Consider the following 16628-nt stretch of genomic DNA (forward strand, 5'->3'; position numbering starts at 1 on the left):
GTATCTCAAATGTGGATTTAACATCGTCCTCATGGAGTGCGACAACAAAATTATCTCCTTTTCTTCTTCATTTGCGATAAGGTTTACTTGTTCTTGATGAGGTTGCTATGCTTGTTGTCTCTGCTTCTTCAAGCAAAACTTCTCCATGTCATCATTCTTTTTGCAATATCTACATTTCAAAGGTGGTGTAATCCAATGTTGTCAAAGGCGCGCTTTAAGCCCTGAAGCAAGGCTCAAAACGTATTGACCGCTTCACCTCGCTTTATGTGCACTTCAGTGTCATCATCAAGGCACCAAGACATACTTTTCCTTGCCAATGAGCCTCTCTTGAAGAGGTGACACTAGATAATTGATATTTCACTTTATCGTAATGTTTTTACAAATTCTCTGTCCATATATTTGTTATTCATGCTTATTATTATTAGTCTTGGACTAAACATATATATATTTGTGTTGTTGCGCCATTGCGTCTCTTTTCGTTAAAGCCCACACTTTATTTGCGCTTAAAGCCCCAGCTGACCTTGGAGCTTTTTTGCGCTTTCACTTTTGTAACACTGGTGTAATCTTTTCCTTGTACCAGCAATCAATTTCATTGTGGTTATTTCTCTTGCAGTTACTGCAAAAAAGTTGAACTACCTTGTTCTTCTTGTAGCCTTTGTCTTTTACATTAAATTTCGTGCCATTCCTTGAAGAGCATGAGGTGATCACAACTTTGGCTTGCAAAGTTAGCTCAAGACCATTTTCATTACGTCTCATCGCTTCATTGTTCTTGTGCTTCAAGCGCACTAATTAGTTCTGCAAAGGTCAGCTTTGCAATATCTCTAGAATCCTCAAGAGAAGTAATTTTCGATTCAAAATTTTCAGGCTGACTTACAAGGACTTTCTCGACAATCTTTTCTTCTGAAAGATCCTCTCCCAAGATTCAAATGTGATTCACAAGTTTCATCAACTTTTCTGAGTATTGTTTCACACTCTCAATCTCCTTCATTTTCAATTCTCCCAGCAAGACATAGTCTTCACAAAATCTTCTTCTAATACAGAAACATGTAGATGTGTTAGATAGACTTAGCTCTTTTCTTGTTCTCAGCTTTGAAATTCTGAAGCTGAACAACGGTTGGATCCTCAGGCAACTCAAGTAGGATTCTTTCTGACTCGATTACCTCCTAGAAATCTGCAACCTAGAGAAAAGCTCTCATTTTCACAACCCACATGTGGTAGTTCTCTCCTCTAAATACATGAAGACATGATTTTTAATTCTCTTTCAAGAAGATTTCTTCTCCTCCAACATTTACCAGTTCTCGCAAGTCCCTCAAGAAATTCGGCTCTAATACAAAATGTTATAAATTTTGGGGGGAGTATTCTCTTTGAAAACTAGTGGAGAAAATGCTTCTTCTTTACTTGCTTCATAAAATGACTATAACGCCTAAGTATCTATAAGAATTCTTCTAACATGTACCTAGACTTGTACATGTTTCATAATTTAATTCTAAACTTTCTGACTTCCCTAGCTCAAGAACAAAAAAATAGATGCATTCTAAGAGTAATACAATAAGTTTCTAATTCATGAACTAACTCATGCCAAATCAAAATATTTTTCTTCTTCCAATATAAGGTTCATTATTCAACATACATAGGGTTGCACTTGGCAAATTGAAATGTAGATATAATCACTTAGATGCCTTACAAATCGCGAAAACAACAACATTATACCCAGTGTAACCCCATAAGTGGGGTATGGGGAGGGTAGAATATACATAAGGATGTACAACTTGCGAAAATGATCAAATAATTACAACTTTAGTATTGTAAGTGTTCCAACAGCCATCTTCCAAACTTAACCTGTTCTTTTGGTCGACTACTACACTGCAAAATAAATCCCTCCAATCAGTAGTGTTCTGCACTCGACTTTGGTCATAAGCTTCCTGCAAAATCTGACGGAAGTTTTCTTGATCTACATGGTAAGGTGTGCCAATGATGTCGTGAAAGGAACAAGTAAGTCCATCACCATCTTTTGAAATTACACGAAGCCCATTGAATATGACTTTCTGGATATGCTTGCCATCAGTACCATTATTAAGAATATATGTCATAACTTGGCCTACATCAACAATGTATGATGGTCTCCACAAGGGTATGATCCTCCTTTCCTCAAAATTACTCCGAGGATCTCGAGCCTCAATTTTTGGCAATTCTCTTCCTGCAGCAGCATAGGCTGGATGAACGCCACATTTTATCACTTGTAACCCTATGAATCCTTGCTCTCTGATACTGAAAGAAAATGTTATTGTTTCTGCGCCTTTCAAAGCAGGACGAAAGTAATGTCTTGGCACAAAGCTTACCCAGGAACGTTTGTTATGGTTCACAGTAATAGTTGGGAAGCAGAGGACCCATGTAATCCCATTTGTTTGATCACTGATCTCTAAGACAGGACCATATTCAAAACTTCCCCAGTCTATACTACTGTAGACACACCAAAGGATCATTCCCTGGAATTTATGTTCTATGTTTGATGGCATAGTTATGGTAATCTTAGGTCCATCGTCTCGGTTGCTGAACCATTCTGGAACCTTGCTACCTGCAATGAAGAAGCAGCTGTTATATCCCGTATTTTTTTTACGTCGGATTATTTGTAAGCTGAGGTGGGGCCCACACATCAAGATTTTTTTTGGACATCTGAAAAGTCATATGAATCACATATGTGAAGTTAAACACAACTCAAGAAGGACCCTTGGGCCAAATCAAAGTGGAAGTCCTCCAAACGAATATTTTTAAGAAAACGTTTTCAGGTGATCTGACTTTTAGGGGCAACAACGGTATTATAAGTTTGGAATTTGGAAAATACCAAGAAATATAAGTTGTAGATAATTGAATTAGCTTTCCAACCATAGGTCGTGGGTTCCCAGGTGACATCGGTGCAAGGAGATATGGACGTTTTAAGGTCGAAAGGTCAGTGGGCTAGGCCCAACTCGGGATCAACCGAGTTGGCCCAAAAAAAATAAAAACGAATTAAGGCCCAAAGAGAGAAGGGTGGCCGGCCAAGCCTAAGGCCCAAACCATGATTCTAATATTTCCCATGTGCTAAAATGAATATAAGGGTCATTTATCCATTAGAAAGTTCTTGAAACATAGAAGAGAAAAACAAAGCAACAAGAAGAGCAAATTAGAAGGCCATATACGGCCATGACCCAAGAAAATTCACCCCTTAAAATCTTCTCCCAAAAATTATTTTCTTGTGGTATTCCTACTAATTCAAGGGTCCTTTACAACTTGATGTAATTATTTTGGAAGAAAGAGCACTTGTTTCTTCAAGTTGACAACTTAGTCAAGTGAAAAAGATTGTAGAAAAAGGTAAGAATTAATCCCTTTTTATTATGTTATGAAGGTTGGTTTATGTTGTAGTATGTAGAAATGAGTAGAATTTATGGAAATATGAAAGTTTACAAAGTGGGTGTGCATATATGTAAGTGGACATATATGTATATTGTTGTATAAATAATATGAGTTGAATTTTATGTTGTATTCTAGTTGTGGTTATGGTGAAATTTATATTGGAAATGGAAGAAAATGGTTCAAGTTGGCATGGAAAATTATTGGAAATAGTTATAGGAAATTATGTGATTTTAATGAAGTTTTTATGTAATTATAGAAGTGGAGTTTTAAATGTGAATTATTATGTTAGTTGGTGAATTTGGAAGGATAATAGTCCATATTGACATGAAAGATTGGTTGTTAAGTGGTTATGAGAAGTTTTGTGATTTTATGGTAGATTTATGTAATTATGAAAATGAAATTATTAAGGTGCAAATTATGATTATGGTTGATGAAATTGGAAGATGGAAATATGTTATGAATATGTAGATTGAAGATTAGAAGTTTTGGATGGATTATGGTTTTGGTGGAAAGTTTGTATATTTTGTATATCTTGTGAATATTTGGTAGAAACGATATGAAATGCTTCCGAATTATATTGTAATGATCTTGATTAGTAATGAATGTAAAAAACATTGAGATTGGTTTGGAAATGTGAAGTTGGAATGAAAGCTATTGCATTATGTTGGAAAGAAGACTAGTTGTGTTATATTGTGTTTTGTAGTCATGGTTGTTGTCATTGTGTTGATAGTTTGGCCGGGTTGAATTCCCGGATTGTTGTTGATTAAAAATTGGCTAAGTTGAATTTTGGGGATGGTGTATTTATAGGGGAGATGCTGCCCAAATTTTTGTAGACAAGTATTGGTTAAGATTGAAATCTTAAAGCCTTACAATTAACATTTGGTAATTGTGACCAAATTGTAGATTTTGGCGAACTTGAAACTTGATTTTGGAGACGTGTATGAAGCGGAAAAGGTATGTAAGGCTTCACCTTTCCTTCTATGGCATGTCTTAAACGTAATAAGTTGGGTACGAGCCTCGGGGACAACTCTATTTCCCGAAATCCGCACTTAAAGTTTCCCCTTTTTCATTCAGTAGAATTGAATTAGAAATTGTGTAAAATATTGGAGAAACTTCCTAAACATCTAGAACTGGCATAAATATGACCTGACTACCTTAAAACCCTCACAAGTGACGTCATGAAATATAATGTACGTAAATTTGGTACGCCGCCTCATTTGACCCGAGGTGGGCCCATTGTCCCCGGATTTTCCCTATTGCTCCGTTTGACTTATTTTGGGAGTAGAATCCAAAGGAAACTTTTGATCCTCGTTCCGATTATCAAACGATAAGTACTGTACCATTCTAATGGAAATATGTATATGTATATAAAATATGTATATGTATATAAGATATGTAAAAGTATATAAGACATGTATATGTATATAAGATATATATATATATATGCTTATAAAATATGTACATGATATACGTATATGTATACGATGAAAGATCCAGAGCGCTATAGACGCTGATATATGTATATGATACACGTATATGTATATGATAAAAGATCCAGAGCACTATAGTCGCTGATATACGTACATGATACCAGTATATGTATATGATAAAAGATTCAGAGCGCTATAGACGCTGATATATGTACATGATGTATGCATATGTATACGGGGAAGATGGGAATAAGGGCAGAGCGTTATACACGCATATCCACCTGATCAGTTGGCATTACATGACATGATATCGTCCCGGACGCGGGATGTGTATTTATGGCTAAATGGATCGGCTGCCGACGCCTCGGCAATATGACATGTTCTATTTTTATATATATATGAACAAGAAAAGATTTTCAACGGAAAGCTAAGCTATGATATGATACGCTATGATACGCTATGCCATGATATGATACGCTACGACAAGCTATGCTATGATATGATAAGCTATGCTATGATATGACAAGTTACGCTATGGCATGATACACTATGACACACTATACTATGACATTGACATGATATAACACGATACGACATGCTGTAGTAAGACATGACATTACACGATATAATATGCCATGATAAGACACGATAGGATACGACCTGATATGCCACGATAGGATACGATAGGACACGATACGACAAGATACGACATAATATAAGTTCTATTTTCTACGTTCATGGAGGGGAAACGTTTTTAAAAGGGAAAGACAAGCCATGCATGATAGCCGCCCAAAAAGGGGCCTTCCTATGTACAGGTTACTTTCTTGCCTCGTTATATGTCCTGTGACTCCATGATATTATTAATCGCACTCTATGTTATTGCTTGCATTGTCTTCCATGCCTTACATACTCGGTACACTATTCGTACTGACGTCCCTTCTTGTGGACGCTGCGTTTCATGCCGCGCAAGTCAGCAGACAGGTGGACGTGATCCTTAGAAGCTCTACCAGTCGTACTTGACAGCGCTCCAGTTGTTCCGGAGCCTCACTCCAGCGGTACTATTTTATGCATATACATTCGGGCTTGGTAGCACCCCGGCCCTTTCTATGTATAAGTGTATTATGTCTAGAGGCTCGTAGACAGATACGTACAGTCAGTCAGGTACAGATATATGTATAGTGTTTTGGCATGTTAATATTGTTGTACAAGGTAATAACGGAGTTTATTAGTTTATGTTCAAGGAAAAAAATGGCTCGGTTTACACGGCTTGCTAAGAGATACAGGTAATACGATAGATAAGGGGTGCTCGGTACAAGTATCGGGTACTCGTCACGGCCCCTAGTCGGGTCGTGACAGCAGCTCGCAGAAGGAAGATCTTCATCACATTCTCCAGTCTGCGGTAATACACAGAGAACGCGTTCATAAAATAAAGCTTAAAATGTCCTAATTCCAACTAATGGAGTACTCCCACTATCCCAAAATAGTTGTCATATTTATCTTTTCGGTAGTCAATTTCACTAATATTCGGAGCTAAATTTGATTAGATTAATTCAAAATTTTAAAATTAAAATTTAGATATTAAAAAATTATACGAAAAGAGTACTGTAAGTTGAAATACTTCTCATGTCAATATAGTAAAAAAACATATCTTGAAGTCTTGGTCAAAGTTCATGTAGTTTGACTCTCAACAAGCGAAACATGACAAGTATTTTGGGATGAAGCGAGTAGTACAAAAGTGAAGAGAGGAATATATAGAGGAACTTACCAGCTGGAAGAAACTTTCACTGCAGAAACGGCTTGCCACCTTATTACTGCTCTCCATGCAAACATATTCAACATTTTGGATAGTTTCCATGCCCTTAATCTCGGACAATCTGTCGCAATTAGATACATAGAGCTCGGGCAATATCTTGTAGTTTGACATATCTAGGCTTTCAATGGATGAGCAATCAGTTGCATGGAGCTCTAGCAGATTAGGAGGAAGTAGTGAGAGCATTTGAAGATTCTTGCAATTATCCAGGACAAGACTACGTAGCTTAGATAGGTCGCAAAAGAGGGATGATGGGAGACTGTAAAACTCATTTCCTCCTAAATCCAGGGATTTCAATGAGGTTAAACTCCCAAGATTGGTTGGAATATCTGCTTCTGAAAGCCTACAATCTTTGAGATTGAGCTCCGTCAAGTGACATAAATTGGAAATCGAGTGTGGCAACAACCTCACTGGACATGATGAACTACTTCCTGCCCATGGTACATAAGATAATATAGAAGTCCGCCAAGATTGAGCCTTTAAACTTCTGTTGCATCCTTGTAACGATAAGCTTCTTAGGTTTGTCAAACGTCCGAAATCAGCAGGCAGCTGTTGTAGACCTGAGCAGCCAGACATATTTAAATGTTGAAGTGATTTTAGCTTGCAAATGCTGCTTGGTATATACATGAGGCTGATGCAGTCTTTCAGATTTAAGCGAACAAGTTTCACCAATTTTCCTATTGATGAATCAACCTCAACCAACTCGGAGCAACCTGTAAACAATAGTGTCTCAAGACTTATCGCACTAGAAAAGTCGGGAGTTCGCTTTGGTCGTTGACAATGACTGAGATTTAGATGTTTCAAGCTTTCCAGGGACTGATTCATAGAAACAACAAACGTTCATAAGTAGCTAGAGTTAGCTTAATCTATAATCATATTATATCTTAACCTTGAAAAACTTAGAAAGAACAAGTTTTTTAGCAAGTAAACCCTGATGTTGGATTGCCAGGCTTCCGTGATGTTGCTATATCGCATGTCCAGAGCCACAAGCTTGCTTAGGTGACTATCAGTAGGTAAACATTTAAGGGAAATTCTGCCAGCTAAGCCATCACAGATCCTCGAACACATTTTTGAAGCTTCCAGTAAGATTCATTCCTTTTGCTTGAAGTATTTTCAGCCTATCCATTCTTGAAAAGGCCTCTGTGTCCACAATTATATCTTTGACTTTGGGATGGATGACGCTGATGCCTTCTATCTGATCACTACCCTGTCATCATTACAGTGCAGGATATGTGGGTACTCTTCTATATATTCAGTGATTTGTTTGTATATTTATTTTACTATTCAAAATGCTTAAAAAATAATGCACTAATCCATTTGTTTCATTCTATGTGATACTCTTTTTTTTGTTCCAAATAAGTAGGGGTGTACAAAGCAAACCGACAAACCGCACCAAACCGATAATCCGAACCAAACCGAGAAAAAAACCCGACTAGTGGTTTGGTTTGATTTGGTTTGGTTTTAAAAAGAAAAACCCGAACACTATTGGTTTGGTTTGGTTTTAGCTAAAAAAAGTCAAACCGAATCAAACCAACCCGACATTACATTGATAAAATTTCAAACATATTTTATACATAGTTATATTTATTTATAATGTAATTTATAAATGTTTCTTTAACTTTTCATAGTTTTTTGTCTTTTAACATATTATTTCAAGCTTGGAATTAGAATTTTGAATGGTTTAATAAGTTTTATAGCTCAATAATATTAGTAACTCAAATAAAACTCAACAAAAATCAAATCAATACTAATGCTAACAAAAGAAATTCATATCTAACACTAGAATGATAATAATTTTGATATTTATTCTTTAGTTTTATATTAGTTTAGAAAGTGAAAATACATAACTTAATTTTATTTTTTTCTTTAATATCTAGTCATGTAATTAATACTTATTAGCCGTACTTATTTTAGCATGACTTAGTACTTTAAGATTATGATCATTTTCTACATGCCTTATAAATTAGTTGTATTTATTGTAGCATGACTTAGTACTTTTAGATTATGACAATTTTATTTTATGCAATTTCATTAATATTTTTCGTTGAATATTTTAGTACAATGTCATATCTCATCACGTTTTGTGTTATTTTCTTAATAAATATCTTAATTAGATAGTCGTATCTTACTAGGACTAAAGAAATATTTGAAGTACAAATTATATGTTTTGTATGAAGACTTTACCGGAAAAAACCCGAAAAACCCGAGCAACCCGAAAAAACCGAGAAAACCCGAGGTTGACAAACCCGACTTTTGTTGGTTTGGTTTGGTGTATAGATTAAAAAACCCGATGCAATTGGTTTGGTTTGGTCTTTAAAAAATCCGAACCAACCCGGTCCATGTACACCCCTACAAATAAGAATGCTACTCTTTTAACTTTAAATTTTTCATTTTACCCTTATCAGAATGATTTCATAGCCACAGAACTGTTATGAAATGTTTAAGACCACAAACCTCAAAAATCATTGTTTCTTAAGTTTCTCTTGCACAGTCAAACACCACTATATAAGTTGAAATGGAGAAAATATCAATATATGCATGGCACATGTTCTATGCTCCAGGCCGACAAACAAATGCAAGAGAGAGTGAAAGGGGAGAGTGGTATTTTTGTTACCTTGTTCTTTTCTAGCACATAACGAACATCTTCATGAAACCACAATCTAGAGCGCTTATGAGGTTCTTTAAGTGACTCTTGACGAACAATTTCTTTGGCCATATCTCGAACTAAATCGTGCATCCACAAATAATTCTGTTCAATTTTGAGTAAACATCTTCCAGTCAAAATTCCTTTTCCCAAGCCGAAAGAGCGACCACAGCCGGTCAATACAAGACTAGCATAATCTTCTTGGACTCCAATAAAAAAGCACGCAATGTCAAGGAAAATCTCCTTAGAGTTCTCATCAAGTGAGTCGTAGCTTATTTTGAGTGCTTTGTGAACGCTATTATGATGAAAAAGATTTTTCAAGCTTTCAAAGGTACTTCTCCATATTTGATCATCCTTTTTATGCAAAAGAGAGCCCAGAACTTCGAGTGACAAAGGAACCCCTCCACCAAGACGTGCTATGTCTTTCACCAACTCATGATCCAAATTTTCGGGTACAGTAGAATCTTTGAAAGCATGAAAGCAAAAGAGTCGCCTGGAAGAGAAATCATCCAACCTTGTTACCTTGTACTTATAGTCTACTCCAACATCATCTAGCAAATGCTCGCTTCTGGTTGTAATAATTATTGTGCTCCCCGAACCGAACCAGCTTCGCTTTTCCGCCAATGCTTTTATCTGGCTCATGTCATCGACATCATCAAGAACAATGAAGACCTTCTTCTGACCAAGTCTTTCTTTGATTAGGCATTTTCTCTTATCAACATTATAATGGACTTCAAAGTTCTCTTTTCTTAAAACCTCTGAAAGAAGTTGTTCCTGTAACTTGTGAAGCATGTTATTCTCCGAGCGCTCTCTTACACGAGCCACAAAGGAGAAACCTTCATACCTCCTGTGGAATCGATTGTACACGGCTTGGAATCGATTGTACACGGCTTTGGCAACGGTTGTTTTGCCAATGCCAGCCATCCCATAGATCCCCAACATGCAGACACCAGCTGATGAGTAGAAGTCGCATAGAGAAACCACTTCCGCAGCATGAGAATTAGGCCCAATTACGAGTTCTGGGAGGTGCATGCATGTGGGATTTACTAATTCTAAGACCTCTCCTACTAATTTCTTGTTGAATTTTGCTTCATGCCTGAAAAGTCAAACCCAAGACGAATTAGTCTAAAATCTAACCAAGATGAGAGGAAGGTATATTAGATAGAAATTTATCTTATACTGTATATCTACTAGATTGTCCGACACTTTTTTGTAAGTCACTTATTCTACTTATTATAGGCTATCTGTTGTTTTACTTTAGGTTACTGAATAGTGTAAAAAATTTCTTGTAAACTATCAGTATAGAAAAGTTAAAAGTCAAGTTTGAGCAAGTAATCGGAAACAGCATAACCAGTGTGCGTTGTGCAGGGGGTTAAAGATTGTTGTGCAACATAACCTTACTCCCAACTTAATAGTGTCTAAGTCACTACTAAAAAATCTCTATTTTCCCACTGATTTTCCACTGAAAAATATTCAGTGGCTATTTCTCACTGAATGTCAGTGGGAAAACGCAGTATTTTCACACGGAAAAATTAGGAAGTTTCTCACCATTTTAATGGGAACCTGTTTCCCACCATTTGTTTTCCCAACGAGATGGTTCAGTGGGAATGAGGTGGAAAAATTGTGTTTCATAGCACAATTTTCCACTAAATGTAGTGGGAAAAACTTCTTTTTCTAGTAGTGATTACTCTTAGATAATTAATATGCTACAAAATGGACACCAAACTTATTGTGCATTAATCTATGAATGCACGTCTTTGATGTAGTTAACTGGAAAATCCAGCAATCAACCACATATATAGGGAGCAAAATCAAGTTGTTCATCTACTGGCGAAGGAGGGTGCCGACAAAAATTTTCTAAATAGACTCAGAATTTGGTAGTTCTTCCGAAGTTTACAGATTAACCAGACATTCTAGAAACTATTTTTGTTAGATATTGTGACGATCCCCTTTGGGTCCCACTACTCAAGGTATTGTCTATGCCAGGGTACAGCCCGTCCGCCCAAGGCCTTCGCCCCAACCCTCATCACGCTGCAGCGCTACGGGGGGTCGAACGCGGAACCTCTGGCTCCTTTACATTCCCCAAAGGGAATCGCCTTTCACCAATTGAGCTGCAGCGTACGTACAATAGAAATGGAGGGAACAAGGTACCACTTTCCCTCCTTTTATTTGGATATCGGCGGATCACATTTACATCAAGTAAAGTAAATTTCATTTAAAAAAAATACATCATTGTTGAGCAGTGTACTCTCAAAGAGATACCCAAAAGTCAAGTAAAGTTACAAGAAATTCTCTTCTAAATGTATACATCTATGAACTTATTTCTTCTCTTTTTTTCTCTTCAAATAAATTGTATTTGTACACTCACATTCTGTTGCCAAATTTTCAAATAAGAAAATGAAGAGCTTAACCTTATTTTGGTACATATATACCATCAGGATAAAATATTTTATACACAACTTGGAAGCAAAATGTTGCTTATTTTTGTGCAAAATCATTTAATGCTCACTAATGTGGAGCACCTTTGTATATCATTCATTATTGTCATGCATGACCTTCATAGCTTGTTGGGAAGATCGTGCAATATAAAACATTACTTATTATAAAATAGAAATAAGATCAACTTCAAAAAAATGACATTCAAAATTACTGAAGAATCACATATTCAAATATATTTTAAGTAGAGTCCTTATAACATCACAAAAAGTGTATATTGATATTTTCATATACTAGTAACTTTTGGCAATAGGTAGTCTTTAATGTATAATTTTTTCTTATGCAGATTGTGGGTCAAATTAAAAAAAATGGAGGATGCACATGTTGACAAAGGGCCTCCTGCCCAAGAAGGTAGTATATTTCACTTATATGAGATTATCTCAATTCAAGTAAGGAGGTCCTATATTAACTAGTTTTTATTAATATTTTACCTATTCCTTGAGTTTTGATACTTATAATCTAAATATTATTGTTGTAGATTTCAATGTTAGACCTGATCTTTCTGAAAAGTTTTATGGTGGGTGAGACAAAAATATTACTTGGCATGTGAGAGTAATTTTTTATTAAAAAATAATAGCAATTGGGTTCCATTTCTGTTACCCCTTTAATCCTTACTCCTTAGTGCTATTTTTTTCTATTTTTCTTGCGGTCATGAAACATTATTGGTGCTATTTGTGGGCCCTTTCTCTACTTTTACAAATGACAAACGGAACCAAAAGACAAGAAAACACGGCATAATGTACGTACAATAGAAATAGAGGGTGACACTCAATTTTGTCCCGCCTCTCCTTCAAAATATCTATTTACGCTTTTAATATTTTTGGCAACTCTAAAAAATAATTGTTAATATTTTACTATAATTATTAGCTTTTATTAATACCGGCGTTTCATTATTCTATTGCAGTCACTAGCTGTTATTATTTTGTTACTTATCCTTATCATTATTATTATTATTATTATTATTATTATTATTATTATTATTATTATTATTGTTGTTGTTGTTGTTGTTGTTGTTGTTGTTGTTGTTGTTGTTATTATTATTATTACCAGTATTATCATAATTTGCATTATAACCGTTTCAGCATTTTTACCGCATTATGCACACGCATCGCATTTATTTCCGAACAACTAAATAATAGCATTTATTTACTGTTAACTTTCAAAATATTATTGCACGGCTATTACGACGTCATATAATTTTATTTTTATCTGATTACTAATAAATACATACTTTTATATCAGATAATATTTTAACACACGTTAGCATATAGTTAATTAAAATGAGTCTTTTATTTAAATTTAGAAGTCCATAATCAATCCCAAATTACTTGGGTTAAAACCTAATTTATATGAAATCAGCCCACATTTTTATTCAGCAACCGGCCCATTACCCCGTTAACGACCAGCCCATTTTAATCCGTCCAGCCCATTATTTTAACCCAATACCCGGTCCACTACCCATGGTCCTACCCGACCCGAATCGTTAAAACAAATGAACCATTAGGGTTTTTATCATCCCATCCGCTGCACGCCCTCTCTCTCTCCTCTCTCTCTCTCTCTCTCTCTCTCTCTCCTCCCTTCGCTCTCTCTTCCTCGCCATTTGAACAGTCTGTCTAGCCTATTTTCGCACAAAACTCGTCCTTCCTTCTGCTCACCTGCGTTGTTCTGCTGTTGACAGGGAAAGGGCTTTCCCATTCTTTCTTCGAGACAGATGTTAATCTTCAAAGACCAGAGGGTCGAGCCATTTTCATGAAATACCCAAGTCAAAACACATTACGATCTGTCCAAAAATACTTTCGATATTCAGTTCTTGAACGGATCTATTTTGACTCATTTTTTAAAACCCTAGACGAAAATCCCGCCCAAAATTGGGACCCAGCAAAACCTAAATGTTTTTCCAATAAATAGTCGGCTTTTGTAAGTCATTAGGGAGTGGGAGGGGAGCCGCCGAAATTCTCAAAAAACGATTCTTTGGAACCGCCTCAATTTTCCCCTAAAAATATTAATTCACTACTTTCTTGATATCGGAAGCGTCGAATCATTTGTTTGATTCTCATTTTTGCTCCTGTTACTGTTTCGCATCTGAGTCTATGCAAACTCAGAGATTTGAAGTGTTCGAGGGTATATCGGAGGCTCGAACCCCACTTCGCTGCACCCGAAGAAGGTAATTCTCCCTTCCTCTTTTTTACTTTCTGCTTTATCTATGTTTCTTTAATTAGTGTTTAGTTTAAAACATGCCGATTAGTTAGGTTGGTTTAGCTCAATGGATAAGTCTGTTTATATGTTGGTATTAATCTGGACTTAATCAGTTTGTGTAATGGTTTAGTTGTTGAGTTAGTTCGGTTTATACAATTACATATGTTAATGTGTGTGAGTTCATGTAAAGTATAAAAGAGCATGTTTGTTTCTACTCTTGCCTGAGGATACTCTCCATTAGAAATTTGTCTACTTGTGTAAACGATTAGTATGATTATATTACGCTAACTAGGATATCTTGTTTGGTCAGAAATGTTAAAATACTTATGTAGCATGTTTGATAGCTTACCAGATCTCTGTAGGATGTTGTAAATGGCTGTGTGGTATTTGGTAGCATAAACTCATTTCAAGCATATATAAGCTAGTATGTTATCCAACAGAAATAGTATTTCAAAGTGGTGTTTGGCTTTGGGAAGTTTAAAATTCGTTGCATGTTGAACCCTGTAGCTAAAGCAAGATTCATGTAGGCTGAAATGTCCATGTGAGTAATTTAGTTCTCTGTTGAAATTCCCAAATGGTTTTGATATGTGTACTGCTTAAGATACTGAAATGAGCAATGTGGAAAGTATTCTAATTGGCAATCCCACTCCCAAATCCCTTAAGTTCCTAAAAGCATATTTCCAGTTCAGTCCTCTTTAAGTGATTGTTGATCTTGATTGCATGAAAGGTCTATTCATCTTTTAAAAATGTAATCTCAAATGGTTTGATTCATAACTTATTGATAGGTATCACATCAATTTATTTAATTTGTTAAACGTTAGCAATTGTCAAGTTTAACTGCTGATTACATTTGTGTGTGAGAAGTTATTGAATGACTGGTATGAAAAGATCATGAATTCACCAGTTCAGTAGTGTTCCTGCCTCTGTTTGGAATCCTTGGATTATGTATGAATTTTATGTTCGTGTGGCATGTCGCACCAATACAAGTCTGATTTGTTCTGGATTTCCGAAGTCCATAGCCCTTGCTAAGTGTAGAATTTGCTTCAGTGGTTAGTATTTCAAGTATGCGAATTGCTGAAATAGAAAGATGAGATGGTAGAGTTAGATCCACTGTGTTGCCTAGTCTTGCTGTCCCCTATTTGGATTCCTCATGTATGCCATGGATGTACTGTTATTTTCATTTTAATTTCTTTTATATTTAAGCATTATGAAAAATAAATATCCGGTGTGACCTTAGTTGAGCATCGATTTAAATCATCATTGTATGTACATTGCTTTTGTTAGATCATATGTTTAATCGCTGCCCTATTTTATAAATCATGTGTTACGACAAATTCGTTTCAAGCAATGTAGTGTTAAAATTTGGCTATTAAGTGTTCGGCCATTTTGTAAAGTTTTGGCCTAGACTTCTCTGGCTTTGGCTGCCGGATGCATTATAATTGGCTGTATAATTCTCCAGTAGAATGGCTGTTGAGATCCTAATAAGTCGTAACCTTTTGCCAACTTATTAACCCCATGGTGAAAGACAATGTCTTTATATTGGGTTTCTGAAATTTGATAGCGTATGGTTATTAAACCGTATTTCTTTAATGCAGAGTTGGAATTCATGTGGTTAAATTTCAAACATACGTACCTTAGCTTTCGGTTGGGCTCATAATCTGTGACATGTTATAACCGTAGAACATATAGCTTGTCCTGTCCTGAAAACTGAAACTGCCATTTTATTTTTGGGCCTACTGGTTCAGGTTTGCTTCCTTACTTCTTTAAGTTTCTCTTTCTTGCACACTATAAAATTATATCATTTTTCTAATTCTTTTCTTTTTCTTTTCTTTTGCATGACATCCGGGATTGCGAGGAGTCTCAAATGCGACTCGATTCCACCGCGAGATCAAACAATCCCATTGCTCCATTCCGTGTTCCTAGTCCACAAAATTCGGCTAAAAAATGATTGAGAGAGGCTGCTGCGTTTTTAGCATATCGTATAGGTGTTTATTTAATTATGTTTGTAGACGATTATTTAACTACTTTAGAATAATTAATTTAGTGGGGGTTAATTGGGACGTTAGTTACATAATAATGGAAATCTTTCTTTTTTATTTAGTTCATTTCGCGAAATGTTTTAGTATATCTATAAAAAAAAAAAAAGGAAAAACGGATGGTAATTTGAGATAATAAAATGTATTCTTTTTTTAATTCATCTTACGAAGTGTTCTTAGTATATATTTTTTTTTTAAAGGGACATTATTTCTATATAACCATAGAAGTATTTTAATGCATATTTTGGAAGAAAATCAGTTTTCAATGTTTTCGAAGCCTTCATTTTTGCTAAGTGCCTAAATCAATCAAGGAAGGTTTGTTTGTAAAGTTATTTTTTGCATTAGCCATTTATCTATCTTATTTGTATATTCAACATATTTTTAGTTTGTTAAAATTAATACCTCGCCATTAGAGTTATTTCAAATATTTACAAAAATGCTGTACAAGCCCGCATTTTCTTATATGCAACTTATTATATTTCCTGCAAATCCTATTTTAAATGATATTATTATATTTTCATTGAAAGCCTTAACAACATTTATAAATCTTATTTTAAATAGCATTTAAAGTCTTCTTTTATACAAATCATTATGTTCTTCTACCAAAATCATATTTTTAAATAGCA

General features: G+C 35.4%; 1 protein-coding gene and 1 long non-coding RNA gene across 2 annotated transcripts; one reads left to right on the forward strand and one right to left on the reverse strand.

Moving 5' to 3' along the window:
* Positions 1-1781: 1781 nt before the first annotated feature.
* On the reverse strand, positions 1782-10851 carry LOC132630198 (disease resistance protein RPV1-like). The gene is made up of 7 exons (XM_060345778.1): positions 10823-10851; positions 9245-10370; positions 7683-7837; positions 7561-7633; positions 6586-7446; positions 6175-6214; positions 1782-2575 (listed from the first exon to the last, which is right to left on the reverse strand). The coding sequence occupies exons 1-7, from the start codon at positions 10849-10851 to the stop codon at positions 1782-1784; spliced, it is 3078 nt and encodes a 1025-aa protein (XP_060201761.1).
* A 2468-nt stretch (positions 10852-13319) lies between these two features.
* On the forward strand, positions 13320-16066 carry LOC132630066 (uncharacterized). Its single transcript, XR_009578476.1, has 2 exons — positions 13320-13934; positions 15562-16066. It is a non-coding gene; the product is annotated as an uncharacterized LOC132630066 (long non-coding RNA).
* Positions 16067-16628: the final 562 nt, after the last annotated feature.

The sequence above is a fragment of the Lycium barbarum genome, chromosome 3, assembly GCF_019175385.1.
Source record: "Lycium barbarum isolate Lr01 chromosome 3, ASM1917538v2, whole genome shotgun sequence".
NCBI classification, from domain to species: Eukaryota; Viridiplantae; Streptophyta; class Magnoliopsida; order Solanales; family Solanaceae; genus Lycium; species Lycium barbarum.